This window comes from Tasmannia lanceolata, unplaced genomic scaffold, assembly GCF_043159265.1.
Source record: "Tasmannia lanceolata isolate RefF3 unplaced genomic scaffold, GAP_Taslan_0.1 ptg000037l, whole genome shotgun sequence".
In the NCBI taxonomy this organism is placed as follows: Eukaryota; Viridiplantae; Streptophyta; class Magnoliopsida; order Canellales; family Winteraceae; genus Tasmannia; species Tasmannia lanceolata.
The window spans coordinates 23,486,502-23,513,157 of record NW_027518714.1 but is presented as its reverse complement, the minus strand read 5'-3'; the positions used below and the strand labels follow the sequence as shown (position 1 = coordinate 23,513,157).

General features: G+C 40.5%; 1 protein-coding gene and 1 long non-coding RNA gene across 2 annotated transcripts; both read left to right on the top strand.

The window, feature by feature from the left end:
* On the top strand, nucleotides 1-24,168 carry LOC143862064 (membrane-associated protein VIPP1, chloroplastic-like). The gene is made up of 11 exons (XM_077373061.1): nucleotides 1-214; nucleotides 10,758-10,882; nucleotides 11,002-11,112; nucleotides 11,275-11,339; nucleotides 11,428-11,509; nucleotides 15,377-15,451; nucleotides 21,365-21,435; nucleotides 21,543-21,625; nucleotides 23,314-23,378; nucleotides 23,456-23,530; nucleotides 23,644-24,168. Exons 1-11 carry the CDS (start codon nucleotides 88-90, stop codon nucleotides 23,761-23,763), a joined length of 999 nt encoding a protein of 332 aa, XP_077229176.1. The 5' UTR covers nucleotides 1-87; the 3' UTR covers nucleotides 23,764-24,168.
* Nucleotides 24,169-24,643: 475 nt separating this feature from the next.
* LOC143862066 (uncharacterized) lies at nucleotides 24,644-26,315 on the top strand. The gene is made up of 3 exons (XR_013240139.1): nucleotides 24,644-24,901; nucleotides 25,031-25,760; nucleotides 25,853-26,315. It is a non-coding gene; the product is annotated as an uncharacterized LOC143862066 (long non-coding RNA).
* Nucleotides 26,316-26,656: the final 341 nt, after the last annotated feature.

The window sequence follows — 26,656 nt, the reverse complement described above, 5'->3', positions numbered from 1 at the left end:
TTTTGTTCTCGACAAACAAAATCCATTGGAAATTTTGAGGCAACTCTCTTCATTTCCCTAACTCGAGAGGTTGGGTCTGTTCTGAAAATGGCAATGAATGCCCCGGTCAGTGGGATAAGCATGGCTGCATCACCACCATCTTCATCACAAGCCTCTTCTAACAGGCTTGTTTTGGTCAGAACACCCCTCAAAACGTCGTTTTTCAATGAGGGAGGTATGCCCTTTTGCAGTTTCGCTTCCCTCTTTATTTGGGTTTATTGTCAACGTGTTTGTTCGTGGCCTGCTTTTCTTTTACATTGTTAAATCAAATGAATTATGAAGATAGTGTTGATTTTGGTTAATATTGCAAGAATAACTTTTCTATTGGAATTTTTTTTCCTCGGATTTTTTTTCTTTCTTTCTACAATTTAGAGCAAAATGTTATGAATCATGGTTTTAAATTTAGACCGAAATCCGAAATATCGGACCGAAATCCGCCGATACCTAAATGACGAAAACCCGAAACGGTATTTTATTTCGGCCGAAATTACCCAAAAAACCTTTTTTTTTTAAAAATATTTAATATTTCACCGAAATTTCGGCCGAAATTAATATTGAATAAAATAGTCTTTTCTTTGTTGTACCGGATTTCGACCGAAATTTTGAAATTTCAGGGGTCCGAAACCGGTACCGAAACCGAAATTTTAAACCATGGTCATGATCATGGTTACTTTAGAGGGTTATTATCATAAATTGAAGGTCGCTTCAAGTAAAAATTGAATAGGGTTGGTTCAAGTTTTCTTTGTTTGTGTGTAAACGTATAAAAAAATTTAGAAATATTTTTCCTTTCCAAACTTTTCTAAAAAATTCCTGCAATCCAAACTGGGCCATAGTGTTTTTACCTGGGGTGTGTGGCTGCTAGGCGAAGATAATTGGGTTTTTACATGCTATGGGTGTTCAAGGATGATCATCCTAATGTCAAGAAATCAAGAATTCAGGAAAGAATTAGAAAGGCGGCACACTGAGGAGGAAGTCTCCCTTTGAGCAACGTACCCTGGAGGTTGCTCCATATAGACCTCCTCATTCAAGTCACCATGAAGGCATTCTTGACATCAAGCTGATATAAGGGCCATCCTCGGTTAACAGCGAGGGAGATCAGCACTCGTACTAAAGGAATCTTGGCAACAGGAGAGAACGTCTCAGTGTAGTTAACTCCAAATGTCTGAGTATATCCCTTGGTAACCAAGCACGCCTTAAGGCGCTCAACTGTCCCATCCGGTAGATACTTGATGACAAAGACTCAACGACAGCCCACTGGCTGAGCACAATGAGGAATGGGAACTGGGTCCCAAGTGTGATTGGCGTGAAGAGCGGCTGTCTCAAGGTCCATAACAGAGGGCATAGAAGGGACCGTGATAGGAGGAGGATTGTCCTGAACGAAGCTTACCTTGCCTCGAGCAAGGAGGTAGGTCTCAACCGCTATTTTCCAATTCAAATAATTGGACCTATCTAGTTTGACTGTGGTCATCTGTGGGAATGAATCCTCCACAAATGGAACATGAGTAGAAGAAGAAGAGGCCGAAGGTAGAGGAGGTGCAAGAATCCCAGAGGTCGTGCCAATAGAGGGATCCTCAATGAAGGGAGGCTCCATAAAGACAAAGAGAGAGAGAAGAACACTCTCAATCACACGACGACCTACGAATAAACGAAGAGGGAGAAGAACCACTATGCGAGTCCAAAGAGAATGCCGCAGCCCCGAAGGAAACAAATAGTGAAAGAAGACATAATATAGCTAGCACAAAGAAATGGGGCCGCGGGAAGGAGAAAAAAATTTGGGGAGAAAGACTTTATACAATGAGGAAGAGGGGCGAGCCCAAGTAGAAAAGAATAGGCTAGGGTTTTGATTTAGGGTTGATTTAAGTTAGGATTTCGGAATAGGGTGGTTTGAGATTAGGGTTTGAGAGTAGGGAGGGTGGAGAAGCAATGGGGTGATGTGGGGAGAAAGGCGGTCCACGGCGTGCGGGTGAAAGCGTGAGGAGGGGGTGGGGCAAAGAGGGCTGGTCGCACGGGGGGGGGGGGGGGGGGGGTGAAGAGGGGTGATCGTACGACGGTGAGAGGGTGAAGATGGGGGTCGTACGACGGCGGCAGGGAGGGCTGGTCGAAGAGGGGGTGAGGTGGAGGTGGGGCTGAGGCGTGAGGAAGGTGAGATGGGAGGCGTGGAGGAGAAAGGGGTGAGGTGAAGGAAGAGGAAGAAGAAGAAGGAGGTCTTCTTCAAGGGTGGTCCCTAGGGCTCCACAACCCTAGGGCTGATACCTTGTACTCTTAGGAGAGGAGAAGTGAATGAGAGAAAGAGAGAGTTGGAGATGGCTTCCCCTCACTTATGTATTTATATAAAGGAGAGAGAAGTACAAAAAGACTAAATTGCCCTTAGGCATTACACACACTCTAACACATACCATCTCACAATAAAGTTTAAACCTAATGTCATCATTATCTCACCCAAAATCCTCAAATGCCTCTTTCCCGGACATTAATCCTCAAACGTCCTCATTATCTCACCCAAAACCTCACCATAATCCCAGCTTACCTATAAAAGAAAACCCTCACCATATTCCCACGCTCACCATTCCCGTTTCCAAATCCCGAAACCAGTCGTGCTTAAAAAAATTCTCCCTTACTAGAGAAATTGTAATCCTATCTCAAAGATAACTTTATCTCCTTAATATTGCCAAAACCCTTGCTTGCAACTTCCTGGCATGCATTTGCACTTTTTCGGCATACATATTCTATCAATTTGATCACTTATTTTATGATCCAAAACCCTAATATTCACCCATCCATTTCATCCTTACTATTGCAACAATATATACTCCTACTAGTAAAATTTGATCACTACAGCCTCCATGACCTATTTTCTTTGCTCATACCTTCTTTGTCAACCTAGTCAACTAAAACCTTAGCTTAATCTTTGAAAGATATTCCTTCTATAGATTGTCTCGCATCACCTAATGGGTTTGAAGAGTCATAGTTTACTTGTAAGAGAGAGATAGAGTTCATATTTTTATTTTAATGAGAAGTTGGTAGTATAATAAGATTCCTAATTTGAGTAGGAGTTGGTTTGTAACAAGGATTATGAGTTTTTCATTTTTGTATTGCTTGCATAGTCTATAACTATGAAAGGCTTATTAGCCCTGAAAGTGTTGAATATGAATAAAAAATGATATTATTAAAAAAAAGAATAAAAAATGATATTATTAAAAAAAAGAATAAAAAATGATATTATCCTATGTTAATGGGGTGTGATGCCTTTTTTGAAGTGTGAATATTAGGCGAGTTTTCTATCCCTATACTCCTATTTCACTTTCTTTCTTTTCTCTTCTCTCCCTTTCTTCTAGTCCCTTTTTTCTCTTTTCCCTTCTTTTCTTATTAGCCCTGAAAACATTGAATATGAATAAAAAATGATATTATTAAAAAAAAGAATAAAAAATGATATTTTCCTATGTTAATGGGGTGTGATGCCTTTTTTGAAGTGTGAATATTAGGCGAGTTTTCTATCTCTATACTCCTATTTCACTTTCTTTCTTTTCTCTTCTCTCTCTTTCTTCTAGTCCCTTTTCTCTTTTCCCTTCTTTTTCCCCTTTCCCTCTTCACTCTTCTCGGTTGGGTTCATAAGTCGCCCCTCCTTCGATTAGGTTCATAAATCACCCCACCTCTATTAGTTCATAAATTGCTCTCATTTTCTACTCCTATCACCCCTCTTTCTTTACATTGATCTTGATTATCCATTCTTGCTGTCTTTCTCCTCTCTCTTGGCTGTCATGGATTCGTATCACAAACCCTCTGTCACCAATTCACCCATCCCCCCCCCCCCCCCCCAAACACCCACCCACGCACTCACCTACCCCCGCCGCCCCCCCTCCTTCCCCCCCAACACACACACACACACACCCCATATTTATCTTCCTATATCCCCGTCCGTCCTATTCGTCTTCCGTACTTTCAGCCCCGTAGGAACCTTACAACAACTCTTTGTTGATGAGTCATCACAAAATCCAAACCCACTCATTTGTTCTCCTATATCTTATATTATATAGGTAATATTATAATCATTAAAAATGGCAGCTTTGACACTAAGAAGCTGAAGGATGATGTAAAGGAGAACTTCGATATGAAAGCTCCCAGAGTGTTACACTCTTTTCTTGGTGTTGAGATAGAAAAAGTCAAGAAAGGTATGGTGCCGGTGCAAAAGAAATATGTTACTGATCTCCTGAACTGATTCCATATGATTTATTGTAAACTGTCAGCATCCCATGTGTTTACAACAAGAAGGTTGGTGGTAGAGAAGGCAATAAGGTGAAGGAACCCCTTGCCTATCGCAGTATAGTTGAAACTCTCTAATACTTTGCATTTTTTTTTGAAAAGTGAAATTTTATTCCAGATGAAATTACATCCATGGGGACAAGGTGTCCCCAAAACATGCTCCACCAGAAGAAATTACATCAAAATGAACAAAGTTACAGTGCTGGAAATGTTAGCCATTAATATTATCCAACCCCTCCCCTCAGTGGGTGCTGTGATGGAAATGAACATCGATTCCAGTAGAACACCATCTATAGCCAGTCGGTCCGCCATCTCATTGGTCGATCTTCTCTTATGTTCAATTGTAGGGCATATAGCTCATACCAAAATCCAGAATTTCCACGATGTAGTTTTGTAGCCTCCAAGGTCCTTTGGAATTATTGGTAGCCCATGCGATGGTATTCGATGAGTCACCCTCAACAATCAGGGGGCCAAGATTGTTGTTCGAGTACCATTTAAGGCCAAAGAGAAGCGCTTTTACTTCAGTTTCATTTGCATCACAAATTCCTACCAGTCCAGAGTAGGACATTAGTACATTCCCGTTTGCATCACGAATTAATCAGCCAATCCCGGTTTTACCTAGGTTGCCAATCGAGCTACCGTCAAAGTTCAACTTGAACCATCCCACCGGTGTGGCTTTCCACTTAGTACTTATCTTTTCCTTTATATTCTTTTCCCATATGATGGCATTCCGCTTCCTTACTATTTCACCAACTCCATAAGTAAGGCCCATCTTTTCTTTAATCCATGCAATTAATTCAATTTTGATGTCGTGTAACTGAATCAACCCTCTTCGCCTTTTCCTCAAACATCCGCTTGTTTCTTTCCTTCCAAATTTTCCATGTACATATGGAAGAAGTTTCCACATTGCTTGACCTGTATTACGGTATTACCGAAAGCTCCACTAATCCAATGCAATAAGACCTTCCTGATATCCTTTGGGAAGACCCATGCCACGCCAAAAGGTCTCATCGCAATCGTCGAAAGGTGATAGGAGAAAGGCATAAGGTCCACTAATACAATGCAATAGAAGATGGTCCAATGATTCCACCGCGCGTATGCATAAGATACACCAACTCGCCATTTGGAATTTCCTTCTTTTGATGCGATCACATATGTTGATACTTTTATGTATGACGGTTCACACAAAGGCCACAATTCTTGGAGGGGCGATGAACTTCCAATTTTTTTGTGGGCACGACGCTTTCCTGCATCAAATTTTTTTTATTTTTAAAAGGTAACAATTTTATTCCATATGATGAAAATTATAAGGGGCAAGACGTCCCCAAAGAAAGGTTAAACAGAACCCACACTACATAAAAACCCAAACAGTAAGATAATTTTTACAAATCTTCACCCACTAGCATCCCATTCTCATTAATAGTTTCTTCATGATTGGCTCCAACTTTAGCCAAGGAGTCCGCCATTTGGTTCGTCGATCTTCTTTTGTGAATGAATTGAGGTTGGATAACCTGAACAAGATCCCTAATTTCATCAATCTTGTTGGCCAAACGCCATGGTCCACTTCCTCGATTTGTAGCCCAGGCAATGACGTTTGTAGAATCACCTTCCACGATCAAAGGACCCAAGGTTTGAGCCACATACCATCTCAATCCGAAAAGAAGTGTTGTCGCCTCCGCTTCGTTCGCATCACATATGCCAGCTGGTCCCGAAAACTTCACTATAACGCGACCATTATGATCCCGAACCACACCCCCGATACCAGTTGATGCAGATATTAGGAATTATTTCCATATTATTTAGTTTATAGTATTTTTATTTCCATGTTATTAGTTTCTAGGATTTTATTTTCTATGTTATTTAGAATTAGGAAAGTTAATTATTTTCCATGGAATTTATTTTCATCCCATTGCCTATATATAGGCCTCTTGTATTAGGGATTAAAAACCTTTGATGAATTATTGAATGATTAATTGTGATTTCTTTCCCCTCTTGAATTCTTCTTCTTCTACTTCTCCCAAAATCCTTCCCTTCTACTTCTTCTTCTTCTTCTAATTTCTCCTCCCAGCCTACATCAAATTTGGTATCAGAGCCAAAGATCCAAGAGTCGAAACTGTCGAAATCTACCAAGTGACGGAGCCGTTGATTTTGCCGAACAACGACCCATCTTCTAGTTTGATTGTAAGAAAAAAAAACCTGCAGAAAAATTTACACCCACAGTCCACCTCGGTCCCATCTTTGCTTCAGCCCTAACAGCCCATTGCACCACTACCCATTTACCCAAAACCATCACCCAATCAGTCCCCAAACACCTTTTGACCAGCCCTTTGTTTCAGCCAAGATCCCCTGTTGTCACCCACAAAATACACCCCAAACCTTTAATTTCCACAGATAATAATCCCTACAATTCCTCTAATTCCTCTTGTTAGTTGCATACCCCAACCCTCTTGTCCTTTCTTTAATTCCATTACAAAGTCACCCAGAATAACCTCCATCCTTCACCCTCCCAAACCTGCCAAACTGCTCTTCCAACAGCCTGTGTAAACCGCACCCCTTCCTGCCTCAAAATACCATATTTTCAGCAGTTTTTGGGTTCTGCAAAGCCTGGAAAAAAATTAGAAGAAGTAGAAGAAGACGAAGAAGTAGAAGGGAAGGATTTAGGGAGAAGTAGAAGAAGAAGAATTCAATAGGGGAAAGAAATCTCAATTAATCATTCAATAATTCATCAAAGGTTTTTAATCCCTAATACAAGAGGCCTATATATAGGCAATGTGATGGAAATAAAATTCCATGGAAAATAATTAACTTTCCTAATTCTAAATAACATAGAAAATAAAATTCTAGAAACTAATAACATGGAAATAAAAATACTAGAAACTAAATAATATGGAAATAATTCCTAATAGAAACGTGAGCGCACAGTGTATAAACAAAGATTGATGCGTGAAGAAGCCGCTCGACGAGAAGAAGCTGCTTGACTTGCATAAGAAGCTGAATTTCAGGCAATCTTGGAAAGTACAGTGCGTTACTTGGATGAGAGGAAATTGGTACGTGAACGTGAAGCCGCAGCCCACCGCGAACATGAAGCCTTCACCCGCCTTGAACGAAATATCGCAGCCCGTCGTGCACGAGAGGCCGAAATTTAAGCAGCGAAGGAATTTGCTAACACTATTGACAAGCCAGACACAGATGATGCTATTGGTCCGACAAATGACATTGTGGATGAGACCATTATAGAGGTTGAGCCTATGATTATGTTAGATACTAAGTCTATGATGGCAAATACTGAGTCAGAGATGTCAAATTTAGACCCAAAGAGTCCAGTGATTGTTGAGGCCGACGTCGATGAGCATGACGATTCAGAGGTTTCCCTAGCACCGATTGCCGAGCATCTAGAGAGAAATCTTGACACTTCCACAGTCGAGGCAGATATTGTGGTAGAGCCATCTGAGGTTGTTCCAATGACAGGGTTGACCGGGCACCGTCATGATTCAGCGGCGAGTGCCTTGCTTGACGAGCCATTAGTTGAGATAGATGTTCGAGAGCATATTGTTGAGGATTGCACTATCTTGGAGATGGTTGAGCAGATTGTCGAGATTTGTGCTGACACAGAGGTGCTTGTTACGCAGATTGATCAGGAGGATTGCCCGCCTGATTTCACTATGCCATATACGATTCTAGGAGATGACTTTGTTGTTGATTCCATTGCGCCAGATGTGATACCAGTGGATGATGACCTTATTGAGGCTAGTTATGGATTCGTATTGCCCATAGCTGTTGTTAGGCCGAAAATCGGTAACAGGTGCGGCAGTGACGTGAGAGCTGAACTGAACGATCAGAGGAACTGAGTCCTGGGGGACCAGAGTGAAGCGGAGTGGAGGGACCGAGTCCTGCTGAGAGAGCTAAGTCCTGCACAAAGGCAAGCGAGGTCAGAAGACCAACCCGGGTTTTACTCCGGACAGGCCCTTCGACACTCAAGTCAGTATGAGCAGGAGTGCAGAGCTAGTTCTAGGAGTTTAGGGTGGAGAGAAGGTTTTTCATTACCCTTGGTTTGAGCTTTGAACTCCCTTTTATAGAGGGAAACGTGGTGACGTGGGATGACCTGCGCGAGGACAGGTGGTGGCCTGCTAGAGGGTGGAGCTGGAGCTCACCGACTTCCAGGACAGGTGGCGGGACAGGTGGTGGCCTGTTAGAGGCTGGAGCTCACCTACTCCCAGGACAGGTGGCGGCCTGCTAGAGGCTGGAGCTCACCTACTCCCAGGACAGGTGGCGGGACAGGTGGTGGCCTGTTAGAGGCTGGAGCTCACCTACTCCCAGGACAGGTGGCGGCCTGCTAGAGGCTGGAGTTCACCTACTCCCAGGACAGGTGGCGGGACAGGTGGCGGCCTGCTAGACGCTGGAGCTCACCTACTCCCAGGACAGGTGGCGGCCTGCTAGAGGCTGGAGCTCACCTACTCCCAGGACAGGTGGCGGCCTGCTAGAGGCTGGTGTTTTTACACCCCATCAGCTGTTATGCCGATCCCACCGATCCAGGAGGAGTATATTGCCATTTTCCCAGCTTCATTACTTGTCAGGAGAGGTTTGCACATTTATGGTTCTACATGGGCGATTTCTTCCCTCTCATTCCGGCGGCATTTCAAACACTTCTCACAGTTGTTACAAGCATTACACATCAGGAGTGTCGCCGAAAGATTGCGACTCATGCTGCTTGAGTGGGTCCTCTACATATTTGATCCAGGCGGACTAGAACTCGAGGTCGAGTTCTTTTCAAGCGGGGGAGAATGATGCAGATATTAGGAATTATTTTCATATTATTTAGTTTCATGTATTTTATTGCCATGTTATTAGTTTCTAGGATTTTATTTTCTATGTTATTTAGAATTAGGAAAGTTAATTATTTTCCATGGAATTTATTTCCATCCCATTGCCTATATATAGGCTTCTTGTATTAGGGATTAAAAACCTTTGATGAATTATTGAATGATTCATTGAGATTTCTTTCCCCTCTTGAATTCTTCTTCTTCTACTTCTCCCTAAATCCTTCCCTTCTACTTCTTCTTCTTCATCTTCTAATTTCTCCTCCCAGCCTACATCACCAGCCCTCCCAGGATTACCAGAAGAACTTCCATCGAAATTAAGCTTATAATATCCCTTCGGTGGTGGCTCCCATCGTGGTAAGAAGGTTTGTTTCCTTTTTTCCTCGAATTCCACCATGTTCCAGTTGCGAAGAATTGTGCCAATAGAGTAAGGTAAACCCCCTTTTGCCTTGGCCCATGCAATGATAGATATCTTAACATCCAACGCCATGTAGCGGTGATTCCTCTCCTTATCGTTGAAAATTCTATTGTTTCGCTCTGTCCAAAGATGCCATATAACAGTGTAAAGGATAGAAGACCACATTGATTGCCCGAAGCATCCCGAAAAGGCTCTGACCCAATTCAACAGAACTTTCATAATCCTTTTTTGAAAACCCCTAGACATTCCAAAGAATTTCAGAATGTCCATTCATACATGATGCTCGTACGGACGATGCAATAATAAGTGGTCCAGTGCTTCTTCGGAATCTCAGCACATGACGCACCGACTCGCTAATCGGAGTCCTCGCCTTTCCTGCATCCGTTATTCAAAGAAAAAAGAAAGAAAGATTTAATAGAAAAGCTCCCATGTGGTTTGGGTTTCCAAAGTCTATGATCAGGTTCAAAGGGAGAGCAATAGTAGGAATTGGGCTTGTCGATTTGTGAAATATCTCTAATACTTCACATTTACGCGGCCTAATAAATACTTGTGCGGTAAATTAGGCTTGTCAATGCCTGACAAGAACATTTACAAGGGTATGTTAGAGGTCCTCTTCATTGTGGATGTTTTGTGGTACCCATCAGCACCAAGAGGCCTTGATACACTGTCATGGTAATTAGTCTGGTCAAATTATATCAGAATGGTCTTTATATAAGGTCTAGCATATAGAGGTTGACTTGACTTCCATTTTATTCAGGAGAAAGTAGAAAAGTGTAAGATCTATCCTCTCCATGTTTTGAGTCATGATTAGATTTCAAACATCTTTACAATGGGTCTTACCCCAGATTATCATGTGCATTTAGGTGGCTAGCTGACTTTGTTCAGAGGAACACCTTAAAGGGGGTTAAAAAAATGTGTATGTGATTCACATGTTGTGTACACTACCCATCATTAAGGTTTCTTTAGTCCTTTGTCCTTTAGTCTGTTGTCTTTTCGTATACAACTTATTGTAACACTCGTTGGAAGTCAATGAAAAAGAGGTCATCACACTCTACCAGATGACCTTTCTCCTCTCTTCTCCTCTCCTTTCTCATATGAAAGATTATGTGATTCGAATAATCTTTACATACACAAAGTTGCATGATACGTACTCCTTAGTTTTGTTTTTTAGTTTGGTAACATTCTTGGGACTAATGATTTTTTGGCATGTTCCTTGTTTGTAGTCGGAGGTCTAAAGGCCATAGAGATACAAGCAGCAATTTCCAAGAAACCCAGATGCGGGGGACATCGTGGGGGTGCTCTTGGTGCCCAGATGAACCTCTTTGATCGATTTGCTAGGGTTGTTAAGGTGAGATATAGGACAGCTGTTTCTGCGAGATCATACCCTTTTACAATACACTGCTCGAGTCAGTTTCTCCTTCGTTCTGATACTGACATTATAATATAGTACTGTTATTTTAAGTGCAGTCATATGCAAATGCAATCCTAAGTTCTGTTGAAGACCCAGAAAAGATCCTTGAACAAACTGTGCTGGAAATGAATGATGACTTGATAAAGATGCGTCAGGCCACAGCACAGGTGCTTCTCATATTTTCACCCCAGCTTTATTTACTACTAGAAAATTAAATATCCTGCCTGGGATTTCTTGCACATGATGTTATTTTTTTTTAATATTTTATTTTATTTTTTCTTTCTAATTCACTTATACAAAATTTTCAATTGGTTTCTTCTATTTGTAAGGTTTTAGCATCTCAAAAACAGTTGGAAAACAAATACAAAGCTGCACAACAAGCTTCGGATGATTGGTAACATTTGTCATTGAAATGTTACTTTTAATACCAAGGAATTTTGCTTTATCTGCAAATGTTACATTTAAGCTTTGGTTCAATATAGGTACCGCAAAGCACAACTTGCCCTAGCAAAAGGAGAAGAGGATCTTGCTCGTGAAGCTCTCAAGAGGCGTAAATCATATGCTGTAAGTATTTATTTCAAGAAACAGTAAACTAATGGTCTGATTTAATACTATTCTTTGATCTACCATGAATATATGTTTATGAAAATAACTTACAGGAGACATTTTGGATTCTCATTGCGCTTGGTCTTGGTTCATCTCTACTTTGATTGATGTACCGTATCAAGGATTAAACGTAGATGACTGATTATGTGCTAATTTAATGAGAATTTGTAATATCTAATATTCTTGCATCGGGTATAAATGAAACACTCGATAGGTTTTTTGAGATTCATAACCCTCTTTTTCTCCATATGCTCCTTGCTAACTCAAATTATTTAACTTCTTACATTTTTATCTCGTTAATAAAATTATATCCAGTTTTTAAATTTCAGTCACCATGGAAACAGAAACATTTCAATTTCGGTGGAAATCTTGGAAAATCATGGAAAGATATGCAATTGATAGAATTTTAAGATAAAATTTCAGGACATTCTAGAATAAGCACAAATATTTAAAAACCATCACATAAGCAAGACAAACCATTCATAGTGGTTTATTAACACCGAACACTTAGTGACATGCGCCATCCTACATGTCTTTCAGTTCATACCACATTTCACATGAAATTCATATAAATATTTATGAATAATACATACACTGATACACCACACTTTGGACGCAATTCATGTAAATTTAAGGGAAATGTTATCCGCACTACTGTATTTTGATGAGGGCACTCCTCACTTTATTAAAAGTACGGTATGGCCCGCACCATACGATGATCCAAACCGTCCATTAGATGGGCCACAGACTAAATAGGTTGTGCCCCAAAAATTATTTCCATAGGTTGATCCTAACCCTCCGATCTATAGAGGGTTAAGATCAACCCTCTAACATCCAGATCGGAGGGTTAGGATTAACCTATGGAAATCACTATTTAGGCTGTGTCCCATCTCATGGACGGTTTGGATCATCCTATGGTGCTGTCCGTACCGTACTTCTAATAAAGTGAGGAGTGCCCTCATCAAAATATAGTAGTGCTGATAATGTTTCCCAAATTTAATTATGTAAAACATCCTGATGTAGTATACCACATTACCAGTAATGCTGTTACGATATTGGTTTTGGTTTGCGTTTCAGTTTTGGTATTATTTATGTGGGGATGAAAACCAAAACATTTCAATCATTTCGTGTTGTTTTTGGTGGAAATTTATAACCACAGTTGATATGTGAGTTGCGTTGGTTTTTATTCTAATAGCAGTGCAGGGCAGCTGAATGTTGTATAGAACAACTGTTGTGTTGCAGGGATTCCTCTTTATAAAAATTCTAGTATGAGACCTTTTAACAGAATTTCGATAGGCAAGTGGTGTAGGCACCGTAAGGCATGAAGCCATCCCCCGTACTAATTGTGAAGATTTCTTACATTTTGATCTCTTGAATTTACAACTACTAGAGTTGGCTTTGGTTTTAGGTTTATGTAGAACCTTTTTAACTGCCAGATCTATAGGAGAGTTTCCAACTATCTGTTGGAGAAGACTGTAGTTGATATACGCTCCGGTTGCTAGGTCAAGCAATTTGTCCCCTTAGGATTGCACATGGCAATGGACAGAATCCTATATATGCCATTGTTTTTCTTTTGGGAAGTTTGCTTTTAATTCACTGTGGAATTCTATCTCAATTGTTTTGGGTTCTCCATGGTCGTATGTGGGACTTTGTTTATTTTTTATCTATGAATGCTTAGATGCTGTAGTGAGGGCCGTGAAGCCATGGAACTTCTATAGTTGTTGGCTTGTGTCCTTTGGATGATTTCTGTTTCTCCACTTAGGGCAATGGGTTCTCTGCTTTTGATTGAAATTTTTTTGATGGAGTTGAAGTTTGTTGGCATATGCGCTCCCTTTCATGACAGCACAATGCATCTATGTGCGTTTCTTTTTGGACGAATATTAGGTTTTAAATGTCGGTTTCAGTTGCCACAGAAATGTTTCAGTTTCGGTTGGAAATTTTGATAGAAATTCTGTATAATTATGGAAACGTATGGAAACATATGCGAATGATAGAATTTTAAGATGAAACTTCAGGAAATGCTAGAAGAAGCACAAATAGACACTTAAAAACCATCTCATAAGCAAGACAATCATCCATGATGGTTTAATAACAGCGAACACCTAGTGACATGCACTGTCATGTCTGTCTGGTAATTCACTACATACCACATTTCACATGCAATTCATCTAAATAAAATTATGTACCATATAGTGATATAGTATACCACTAATGAACTTATGATTTCGGTTTAAATATAGTTTTGGTGGGGATGGAAATGAAAATAGGGCTGGCAATTTCACCCGAAAAACGGGGATCCGCCCCGCCCCGTTTGGGGAGGGGATTCCCCGATTTGAGAGGGGAAGGGGAATATAAAAATTCCCCGGTGCGGGGAGGGGAAGGGGAAGGGGATGGAGTTGTCCCCGCCCCGCCCCGCTATGCCCCGCTAATCAATGCCATTTTTTTTGTAAATTTTTAAGTGTTTTTTTTAAGGAAAACTACTAGAAACTCTGTGGATCGGCTACAAGATTCCCCCAAACATAAACTTAGCTTGTCTTTTCCTTTTAATTAGCTTCTGAGAGCATTTTGGGAACTATAATAACCTTTTCACAGATGTTGAAATAATAAAGACAAGCTGAGACGCTGAGTGTATGCAATTATCAAAAAATCGTAGTGCCAACAGGCCCAATATCGGTGGCGAAAATAAAATAATAAATTGTATTTTTATTTTGGTTAGGCACTTAGGGAGTTAGGGTTTCCTTAATTCCTTCCCACGAAAGAAACGGCTTAAAACTGATCTGAACGATCCTAGCCCCACAATAAAAATGTACAATTTATTTGTGGGAGATGATTTTTCGCCCCCTAGTTGTGGATCAGCTAATCTCAAATCTAGCAGGCGGTGGCCAAAGTGCCAATTGCCAAACCATACCAACAGCTCGGATCACCTTGCGTGTGTGCCACGTACCACATTACTACAGTAGGTCACAAAAAACAACAACCCAGGACATGACTCGCTGTGGATGATCTGGATTGTTCATTTGCTAGTCCCTAATTTGGTATGGTATTGAACGGCCAAAAATCATCCCAAATTAGATGGTTCTATCATTTCCCCAGTAATTAGATTGAGATGTATCATTTCCCCAGTAATTAGATGGTATGGCATTGCAGGTTTTGATTTTCAACAAGAAAAATTTAGCTACTAGAAATTTGTTTGTCAGCATTAGACTGAATTGCAGTTAAAGAAATAAGTCATTTGTTGATTTTGTTCTCTTCTCCATTCTCATTTCTCATTCTCATCTGGGGGTTAACATGCTATACAGAATGAACTAATGAACATTATTTTGCGTGTGTGAGCGCCCACTTATGGACTTTTAAAGTTCATGTCTGTAATGGACGTAGAAAAAAGAAGCTCTGTTTGCTGGTCTGGTTGGGTTCCAAAGAGGGGGCGGGGAGGGGAGGGGATTTTGTCCCCGAAGGATGCGGGGAGGGGAAGGGGAATAGATATTCCCCGCGGGGAGGGGAGGGGGATTCCCCACCATCCCCGCAGAGGGGAAGGGGAAGGGGAGGGGGAAAATTCCCCGCAGAGGGGAAGGGGTAGGGGACCCCAACATCCGGCCCCGACCCGCCCCGTTGCCAGCCCTAAATGGAAACATTTTAGTTGTTTTGTGTTGGTTTCTGTGGAAATTTAAAACCATGGACAAAGATAAGGAAAGACTCCTTTCAAACAATTTTGATGCAAGTGATATGTAGGGCACGGAAAATATGCTATGCAGTTTGATCTTGCTAGAAATTTAATATTTTTTCTAAAGTTTAATCACTTTCATTGTGTTTATCTTTTTTCCACAGGATAATGCAAATGCTCTGAAAAATCAGCTTGATCAGCAAAAGAATGTCGTTGAGAATCTTGTCTCCAATACCAAGGTGCGTAATTGTTTTACCTTATTACTAACCACACACATGATTTCTTTTTTTCATCACAACTTTTACTATATTCTTGTTAAAGTTGAGTATGTTACCCACTTATTTTTTTCAAACTATATCTTCATGGTTTTTTTTTTGTGTGTGTGTGTTTTGAATCTTTCGCTTTGCCAATCATCCATCCATTCTTTTATCAAAAGGACTTCACTGGAAAATATATGAAGAAAATACTGAGAAGGTTTGGCCATAAAATCTGGGACCACATAAACATTGGCTGTAATAATGGGAAGGAGCTCTGAATATGCAATCCTGTAGCCGATCCCTATTCTTGAAAGGACAATTGATGTTGGATGGGCAACAAACAACACAGAACTTACTGAAATACCGGAAACCAGTTCTAGATCAATCACAATGGATTGGAATAATGAAAATAAGCATATATAAAAGATAAATGTAGAGTGTGACCACATACAATCCAATTAGAAAGTTTCTCACACTTCTAGATGTTGTTCTTGATGGTAAGTGCATATAAAAGATAAGCGTACTTGTAAGTCCAAATAGAAAGCATCTCACAGTTCTAGATGGTGTTCTTGATGGAGTCTCACCACTAATGCAGAAAAGCACCACTTTTCCAAAGAGAATACGCAACTCTCAAAAAACAATAGTGTTTTTTCTGTCAAAGCACGACTTATAACTTTTAGATTCCACCATATCCTTTTAAAACAGGACTCACTAGTAAACACAGACTCCCTTCTAAACTTGGACTCCTACTAAACACAAACTCCCTATCTAATAAGAAGTCCTAATTACAACTGTTAACATAATTAGAAAGTAAATAAGCTGTTGTGCTGTGGTCCCTGGTAAACTGCTATAAAATAGACAATGTGCTGTTGGTGCTGAACTATATATGGGCCCACATGTTCTGGGCATTAAAAGCCTCTTATTTTTGAGGTGGACCATGGACTTACTCTAAAACAGATTTAGAGACAGGTTTAATCCTGCAATTGTAAACCTTCCAATGATTTGACCCTCCATAAAAATTATTGCTATCTCAATCCTGATGTAAACAAGATGTGTCAATTCTGGGCCGAATCACATAAATCTCCACCCAGCCCTCTCTTAGATACTGACGAAGAGTAGTGTGGTGGAAGCTCTGATACTAAATAACGTACGGATGATGTAGCAGAAACTTTGATTAAGGTGTTAGTGGAGGGAAAGTGAAGGAAAGGGGTTGTTGGAATGAAAGAGAGGGCAGTTGGAATAGTTGAAAGGGCAATTTGAATGGCTGAAAGGGCACTTGGTTTTATGAAAAAGGGTATGAAAATGATATAATTTCAGTTGTTGAAGAGTGTAAAGGGTAGTTTAGGCATTACTGTATGTTGAGAGGTATTGTACTCTTTGTACTCATGTTGCCCTAGTTGGGCCTATATATATACATCATATACATGAGAGAGCTCCTTAGTGGAGAATCTTCATCTCTCCATTCATCTTCTTCTTCCTCCTTATGGTATCCTCATTTCTAACATGGCATCAGAGCTAAAGAACCTAAGGAAGAAGGAAAGAAGAAGAGTTTCCATCCATCTCTCTCCCATAATTTCGGCTCTCCATGCGCATTTTCGCGTGCAAAAAAAAAATAAAAAAATTCTCCTTGATTTCTCTCCACGAGCTATAGCCCCTTCCATTTTTCCGTAAACACTTCCTTTTTTTCTGTTTTTGCGCATAGCGCAATCCCAACGAAAATCTCTCTCTCTCTCTCTCTCGCGCGCGCTCGCATCTTTCGCTAACCCACCACCACCTTTATGTTTCGTTTCCCAACAACCCCATCCTTTGCTGTAACCCCAAACTCCCATGCCTTGCTATAAGGAAAAAAAACCTTTATCTCCCATACGGCAAAAGCCGTAAACCCTCCTCTCCCCTCTATCTTTGTCGTAATCCCTCTTTCCCTCTCAAGGCCTTGCCGTAAACCTCCATCCCCAAATATCCTTGCCGTAAACCCCAAAACTCCCCAAATCTCAACCCTAAATCCCTTCTTCCCATCCACAAATCCCCAAATCTAAACGCCAAACCCTTTATTCCTTCATTTCTTTCTCTTTTGAATTCCCATTTGAGGAAGAAATCTTCTTTCCAAATCCCTTTGGGCATCCCCAAACCCTAAATCCTTAATCCTTAATCCTTAATCCCAAACCCCAAATCCCTAACCCTAACCCTAACCCCTTCTTGTGACTCCTTAAACCCAAACCTCTTTTGTACATACCATTTGTAAATCCATCCATTTTCCACAACAACAAAAAAATAAAAACACAAAAAGATCCATTCTTTTCTTTCTTTTCTCATTCCATAGCTCTCTTTCTTGTTCCTTTCTTGTTCTTCTTGTCCTAAATCCATAAATCTTTTTCTCTTTTGTCAATCCATACCCTTGTTGGGTTCTTTCCCTTTCTTTTCAACATCTTAGCCCATTCTTGAGTTCTTTATAGTTTCCGAATCTCTTTCTTTATGGTTTAAATAATTTCTTTCTATCTTTTTTTAGCCTATCCCCCATCCACTCTATCCTAATAGCTGTCCTCTCTAATCTATATTCATTCTATTTTATGTCTTTTATCTTGATCTCAAAGGTGCCCACCAAGTGTTTAGTGAAATGTCCAAGAGGGTTGTTGTGCCTTGAAGTTCTTTTCATTGCAGGGGAGTGTTGAAGGAAGGTTCCATGGATGGAGTGTTGGTGAGGTTTTTGTCATTTCCACATGGTGTGTTATATTATTGTCGTTTCCGCATGATGTAGTTTTGTCTTATTGGTAGTCTTGTTGGTGGTTGTTCTTCCTCTTTTGTCTTGTTGTCTTCTTTAGTTGATGTTGTTAACCACTACTTGTTGGTTGTTCCTTGATTAGTATGATTCCTTTATGTTCTTCACCATTCTTTGTTGTTGATTTGTTGGTCGATTGGTTTCTTTTTCGCATTATTCGTCCTTAGCATGGTTAGTTGTTTATTCGTATTTTCAGTTCTTCGCATTGTTCGTTGTTTCGTCTTCATGTTCTTGGTTGGTGCTTCTATACGCATGTGTAGTTTCTTTGCGTACTTCTACACATTTATCGTGGTTTGCGCTGCAATCCACTTCTCTTTGTCTCAGGCTATGATTTGTGGACACGGACACGAGTGTCGCGTGTCGACACGGACACGGAGTGTCGGACACGGCAAACCCTCAAACTTTAGAAACGGGGACACGGCAAAAATAGAAAGCATATGTAATCATGATTTGTGGATATGGATCCGTGTGTCCAGTTTCGACATGGATACGAGTTTCCTAAATGAGGTAAACACAATATTCAATAAAAAACATAATGTCACACTTGACACAGTAAAAAAACATGTCCACACACCCACATTAAGTCTAACACTTCCAGCAATACAAGCAAAGTGTCCAAAGGAGTGTCGACATGTGTGGACACGGGTGTTGTGTCGGACACGGCAGGACACGGGAGTCGGCAGTAAATTCGAAGTGTCGGCTAAATCATAGGTCTCAGGCTATATGCCCGATCGTTAGCGTTGCTTTCGGCCTTATCTCTTCAGGCGATGTGATGTCCGCCGTCAGACTTGTTTCTCCAGATGACAGTGTCCCCCCGTCGTTGGTTGGTTATCTCTTCAGGTGACGTGTTGTCTGTCGTCGGCCTTGTCTCTCCTGACGATGGTGTCCCCCATCGTTGGTTGGTTATCTCTTCAGGCGACATGCTGTCCGCCGTCGGCCTTGCCTCTCCAGACGACGGTGTCTCCTTTTATTGGAAAAATTGTCAATGGAGGACACCAAAATACAAGAATTGTGAAAGGGAGACACACTTTTGAAAAATTGTTAAAGAGGGTTGATAACCCACTGTTGAGAGTTTGATAACCCCATTTAGAGGGTTAATAACCCCCTTTTAGAGACTTGATAACCCCCTTTTCGTCCCTCTCTAACATTTTTTCAAAAGTGTGTCCCTCGTTCACAATTCTTGTATTTTGGTATCCCCCATTGGCAAAATTTCCCCTTTTATTTATTTTTTAATCTCTTCAGACGACGTGCTGTCCACCGTGGACCTTGTCTCTCCAGACGACGGTGTCCCCCGTCGTTGTTTTGTTATCTCTCCGAACGACGTGATGTCCGCCGTCGTTGGTCGATTGTCTCTCCAGACGATGGTGTCCTCTCTTGTTGGTGGTTATCTCTCCGAGCGACATGCTATCCGCCGTCGTTGGTCGGTTGTCTCACCAGACGGCAGTGTCCCCATTATTGGTTGATTTGCTCTCAAGGCGACGTGGTGTCCTCCGTCGTTGGTTGGTTCCGATCACCTTTCCGGTGGTTGTTCTTCTTCTGTTTGTCTTGTGCTACTCAACTGATGTCTATGTCTATGATACTTGGTCGTTGTTCATGTGTGCGCCTTTGGTGTGCCTATTTTGCTCATCGGATTGTTGTTGTTTCCTATCAGGGCGCCTTCATTGCTCGTTGGTATGCGGATTTGTTCGTCGTGCTCTCATTCAGGGGGAGGCCCTGTTATGTTCGCTCACACCAAGTGTTGCTTCAGGGGGGGAGCTGCTGCTATTTGATGGCCGTTGATCTCACTGTTGTACTCTTGTGGCTGTTACTATTTTTTGTTATGTTTTTCATTATGTATTCACCACATAGTGCTATACCAAGCTGACTGTGTGTATGGGATTATCTCTATTGTTTTCCTTGGGTATTTTATGTGTTTATTGTAGTTTTATTTGTAACAATATGCTTCAGCTTGAGGGGGTGTGTTGAAGAGTGTAGAGGGTAGTTTAGGCATTACTTGTATGTTGAGGGGTATTGTGGTCTTTGTACTCATGTTGCCCTAGTTGGGCCTATATGCACATCATATACATGAGAGAGCTCCTTAGTGGAGACTCTCCATTCATCTTCTTCTTCCTCCTTACCTTATCCTCATTTCTAACATCAGTCATTCAAACTAATGGAATGATGATGGTTCTATTGGAACTATGTGGTTGAATTAATATAGGTTTAGTTAAAGGGGAAATATTGGATGTTCCGTGGTAGTTCTTGGGGTGGTTCAAGGTGGTCAGAAAACAAGTAGTTTGGTGGTTCAAGGATTTAAAGAAGTGTAATCGACTAACAAAGGTGGTTAGATTCTTGGTGTTCTTAAAGATTTCTAGAATGTCTGACTGACCATGGTTTTAAACTTACACTGACATATGTCGATTTCGGTCAACATTTGTCTTTTCACATAACCAAAACAGAAATTAAAAGAGACAAGCCAACAACCATGGTCATGTTTACATAATAATGTGAAGGCGGGTTATGGTTAGTTTTTGGGAGAACTGAGAAAAAAATGGAAAAGTAAAGTCGTATCTTTTGGGTTTTCTGGATTCAAAAGGTTGATTTATTTGAGTAGTTGTAAGATATTTTCAGAAGGATTATTTTGTTATTCTGTCCTTGTATTTTGGGGGTGGTCCATCTCGGTCCGCTTCCTTCTTTAATGAAATCATCGTGCCATTTCAAAAAAAAAGATAGCTTCGGAAAGAGTAGAAACCCTTACAATTGAAAAAAAATAAATCCTGGGAACTGTTTTTCCCTTTCATAAAGTTGACTGGGCTGATTGTAATTGTATTATTTACTTGTCGAATTTTTTTATGAAAGAACTTTAACACCAGCCATTTATTAGACCCAGTGCCTAGACTGAACCAAACCAATAAACTGAGCCCGCCATTTATTAGATTCGGTGCCTACTGCCTGGACTGAGCGAATAAACTTGGCCGAGTACTGAGTGAGAATCTCATCTTTTAATACGTTGGTCTGAACTCCCATTTTGTCTTCCTTTTTTATTTTTGATATTACTAGTATGGATGTGTATTGTGTAGTGATGCACATTATTAATGAGTCGACACAAATAATATTCATTGGGTTCATGTTCTCTGTAGCTTTTGGACAGCAAGATACAAGAGGCAAGGTCAAAGAAGGATACTCTCAAAGCACGTGCACAATCTGCAAAGTTAGTTCTAACTTTGACTTTCCATTTTCATCAAATATTACACTGTTTTTTTTATTTTATTTTCTCCAAGTAGTTAAATCAGCCCTAAAGGCATGCTCTTGCTTCAGGACCGCAACCAAAGTCAGCGAGATGTTGGGGAATGTCAACACAAGTAGTGCCCTTTCAGCGTTTGAAAAGATGGAGGAAAAAGGTCGGCTCTTTGACAATTCTCTAAGTCCATGCTTTGACATTTTGATCAGAAAATTATCATAGATTCAATGCTATTTTTACTGTTTCTCAAAAGTGATGTAAAGAAGCAAGAATTTCAAATATGATGGATAATAATATTGAAGCAAGTAGTAAGTCAATAGTCTATTGCTTATGAAATTTTTGAATCTCTTAATCTTAAGCAACATGATCTGCAAATTGAAGATAAAGAGGACTCGGGGTTCCTGAACTACACTGCAAAATGCAAAATTTGTCTACCTGATCAAAAACTGATCTTCAGTAACTTTGGTTGCAACTGTTAAAAGTTGAGTTTTCCATTCATTTCTAGTGGCTTTTGAGTTTGCTACCACCCTAAACACCCAATATGCATTTTGGCTGATAGGCAAAAGATATAAGATTGTCAGAGATTCTCTAATGAGAGGGAGGGGTAAGGGTGGTTGTGCATTGAACCAGTGTTTCCAAATCTCACCAAAGAGAACTTCAGATTTAGGATGTGTTTGAATGTATATATGAGTTGCAATTTGTGTTCAAACTTTTTAGATTGTAGTTTACAGAAACTACAAACCTAGGTGTACAGTCAAATGAATCCATAGGAAGGGATCCCATCCATAAAAGTGCTTTCACTTCACTTTTCCTACTTGCTTTAGGTTAGAAGAAAGATCAGACCCAAAGTGACCTATACCAGCTTCTAGGTCAGATTTTCATTTGTATAGCCCATCTGGTTTTGTGTTGTGGTGGATCCCACCATTAACAAGGCGTTTAATTTGTGGAGAAAAGAACTTGCTATGAATAGGTGCTTGTTGAACATTGCCAAGTCATATGACTCCGTGAGTTTTTCGAGTATTTTTTTAGAATGACAAAGATCTATTCAAAAATGAGTAGAGCTGACCCAGATGGTCAAAACATGCCAAAGGAGGGAGAAAATCGAAAGTCTCAACCTCTATCCTAGCCACCCCATGACTGGGCCAGCTGATCTGCATCACTACTGGCCGACCCCCACACATGCTGAAAAGAAACTGATTGGCTCTCTACCCTTTGTAACACCCCCGCAGTTGAATCAACAAATCTCCAAGGATGACTAACCCGATCCCTCACTAATGAATGACATTGAGAGAGACTCCTTCCACAATGAAAAAATCGAGATGGTCTTGATCCATAAGCCAAATTTCGATATGCAACACATGAACTTTCATCTCATTGGGATCCTTTTTGCCGTTTGGGCCCCCAAAAAAAAGCACATCAAACTTTGCATTTGGCACCACAAAGCAAGCCCTTAATACTGTCTGGTATTCCCAAAACTAGAACCATAAAAGTTCTACTCGGTGAAGCCAAATGTGTGAGAGAGAGAGAGAGGGGTGGGGGGTGGGTGTTCCTCTTTAAGAACTCCCCTATCCAATGTCTTCTTCGGATAAATGCCCTCTATCTTCGATCTTCCTAAGATTTATATCATATTGTGCATATAATTAAGAAAAACCTCATCTCAAGATTTATTCAATGGGGTTCTTCAAACCTCATCTAAGATTTATCCCAGGTTGTAGCTATGGTTAAGAAAACCCCACATTTATCAGATCGATTGTGCTTATATGTACTTGAGTATCGATCCAAACTGCAGCAGTTAATAATTTTATATGGCCATGATTTTATTTTTATGATCTGATTCTTTCTGGACAGTGTTGGCTATGGAGTCACAAGCAGATGCCTTTGGTCAGTTAGCCATCGATGAACTTGACGGAAAGGTAGCTCAAAGCCCAATTCAGCTAATTTGGGAGTTACTATGAATATCTAACCAGTCCCTTCAATCCCCTCTTTACAGTTTGCATTGCTTGAGAGTTCATCGGTGGAGGATGATCTTGCGAACTTGAAGAAGGAACTATCTGGGGCCTCAATGGTACTCATACTCTTCTTGTTTCAAGTAAATCTACTAAAGCTATAAATTGTGAAATTTGTATTGCTTATCTTTACTCTGCTGCATTTTGCTCTTTCCTTTTTTTTTTTCAATAGAAAGGCGAGCTTCCTGCCGGTAGAACTGCGGTTAGCAGCACAAATACAGCATTCCCTTTCCGAGATACGGAGATTGAGAAGGAACTCAATGAACTACGGAGAAAGGCGAAGGACTTCTAGATTCATATTCTCTTTATCACTTGAGAAGCTTGACCTTCGTTAATGTGGTCAACATCTACAGCAGTTCTTGTTTCCCCAAACATCTAGTGCAACGATTTTACCATGGTTGCAGACGAGGGTGAGTAAAATCATAGGTTGTAAACTGTCCATGAATGTGGGGGATGAGATGGGTGGATTAGATGTTGTATGATACCTAGCTCCGCGGCTCTCTGTGGTCAGGGGATGTATTTTTATGGAAGTCCATTGATGTACATGTTATTACTCATGGTTGATTTCTGCTTTTCTCATGGAATGGAGTATCATGGTAAATGTAATACAAGTTGCATGATATAATTCCTATGTGATCTCTGTTTCACAATCTAAATTTCATTATCATTATACTTCAATCTAACAGTTGCTTGCCAATATTGCGTGTAGAAATAACTTTTATCTACCCTTTTAACTACAAATACATCATAGCAGCTTTGTTTTGTAGTTCTTGTCATAAAAACCATTTAATTAGGGCTGCTGACGAATCCAATTTGTATGGGTCCACTTCATGATGGTTGGCAAACAAATCAGATTGAAGCTCCTGGTAGATAAGGAGAAGCATCGGGTCATATTTGCAGAATCAGATAAAGATTTTGTTGACATTCTGTTTAGCTTCCTCACAATGCCAATGGGAACTATTGTTCGTCTCGGGCAAGCAATCTTCTCTAGGATCCATAGATACTTTATACACGAGTGTAGAGAATCTAGATGCGCGGTATCTACAAACGGAGGTGTGCAAGAGCATGTTGCTCCGGCCGGTAAAGGCATCGGAAGATTAATGCCAAGCTTTACTTCTAAATATCAACGACACGGGACATACCAGGTACTACACTTGTCCCAATGAATTGTGTTCCGGCGGACACCGCTTCATTAGTAGTGTTAAAAATGGTCGATGTCGATGCGGGCAAGTATGGACAGATGCATAGTTAAAAAGGAACTAAAACGAAAGAAGGTTCATGATGACAAGGAGGGAGTGTTTGTTATGGGAAATGGCTTTATGATATCTGAGGATTTACATGTCACTCCTGTTTCGACTACCATTTACAAGCTTGAGATCAGAGATCATACCGCCCTTAAGGAAAGGACTGTCACCTTCGGCCCTGAGGAGGTATGTCATACATTTTCTTAAACTACGTTGGTTCTGAACTTTTTGATGCCCTTTTATCTCAGACTGTACTTTTTATATCACTCCATATTTCTTCTCTCTATGCATTTGAATGACTTCTTTTGTCTACAGGTTTTGCATTCGCTCAAGCAAATCTCCAATACGCCTTTGACTGATGTGTTTTTGTTGAAGAGAGAGAGACAGCCAATGCAGTAGAGCTTGATTCTAGAGATATAATTCAATCTAAAATGGAAGGTGGGGTAGACAATTGCAGTAAGAAAGTGAGCATGACTCTTTTTCTAAGCAAATCTAAAAAAAGGTGTTGTATGGAGAAGCCAAGCAAGGCTTTATCTACCTTCTACTCAGCATCCTTCTTGTTCCGCTGTGGGATCCAGTGTAAAGTTATTGGATAGACAATGTTCTGTGGGATGTGTTGATAACTTGTATAAGAGTATCAAAGACTTAAACTTCGAGGATAATATTAAGTCTGAGGAATGCAAGACACTGCTTATTAGCCCCAAGCTTGCCCATTTCCACAGTTGTGGCAACCAGATACTTAACATTGAGGGAAAAAAATTCCATGGAGACCTATCATTGACAGGGAAGGTATCTGCTATTACAGAACACTTCCTGGCCGCGACGTTTGCTCCCATGGAAGCATGGCGACACTAGTAATGAATCCCACGTATCTTCAAGTGGTAACAGAGAGGTGGCAGATTCGTGGAAGGGTCAAATATGTTCATAGTAACTGATCGACGACTTACTAGTGGAACCACTTGTCTCAACCATCTCGCTTCACAAACATTGGAGTGTGCCCATCAGTGATTTGTATGCGCAAACCGTATATATTGATGAAAATGAGGTAAAGTGAAAAGTTTTTTTCAGTGTCACTTGCTCTTTCACAGTCAATTTTGCTTTGTAGCGAAGCTAATCAACTTTAGTTTGTGGTTGCAGGGTCTTGCTTTGTTGAAAGCTTCTTTGAACTCGAAAACGGCTTTGAAAGATGTCTTCTACTTGAAAGAAGCAAAAGAGGTTGGGGATGGGATATTACACGAGGGTGGCTATACAAACGAGTTTACTTCTTTTTTTTTTTTTTTTTAGGGCTTCAATTTGGCACCCTTTTCAGGTTCATATGCTAATAGGTCATGAGGGAAACATGGATTAGGTGGGCCTCACTTGTCCCATAGCAGTTGGATTTATGGGCTGGTAATATTAAACTTACATTAGTTCAATAAGTGGTTTTTTGTTGAGAGAAAGAGTTGGAGAGAAAAGAAAGAGATGAGGTGATCTCCCCCTATCCTATTATATTTATATTAGGGTTACGGTTACAAAGTCTATTATGCCCTTGGGCATATTATACACTCTAACACTCCCCCCTCAAGTGGAATGTATATATCATACATTCCTAGCTTATTACAAGTATCACTCATTTTAGACTTGTTCAATGACTTTGCAAACATGTCAGCCAACTGATCCACTGAACGAGTAAACTCAATTTCTATGTCCCCTTTCTGAGTTCTTTGACGAATAAAATGGCAATCCACTTCAATATGTTTTATGCTCTCATGGAACACTGGATTGGTAGCAATGTGTATCGCAGCTTTGTTATCACAATACAATTGCGAAGGAGAAGAGGGATCAAAGCCAATCTTAGATAGAAGTGAGCACAACCAAATGAGTTCAGTGCTTGTATGTGCCATTGCTCTATATTCTGCTTCTGCACTGGATTTGGCTATGACATCTTGCTTCTTGCTTCTC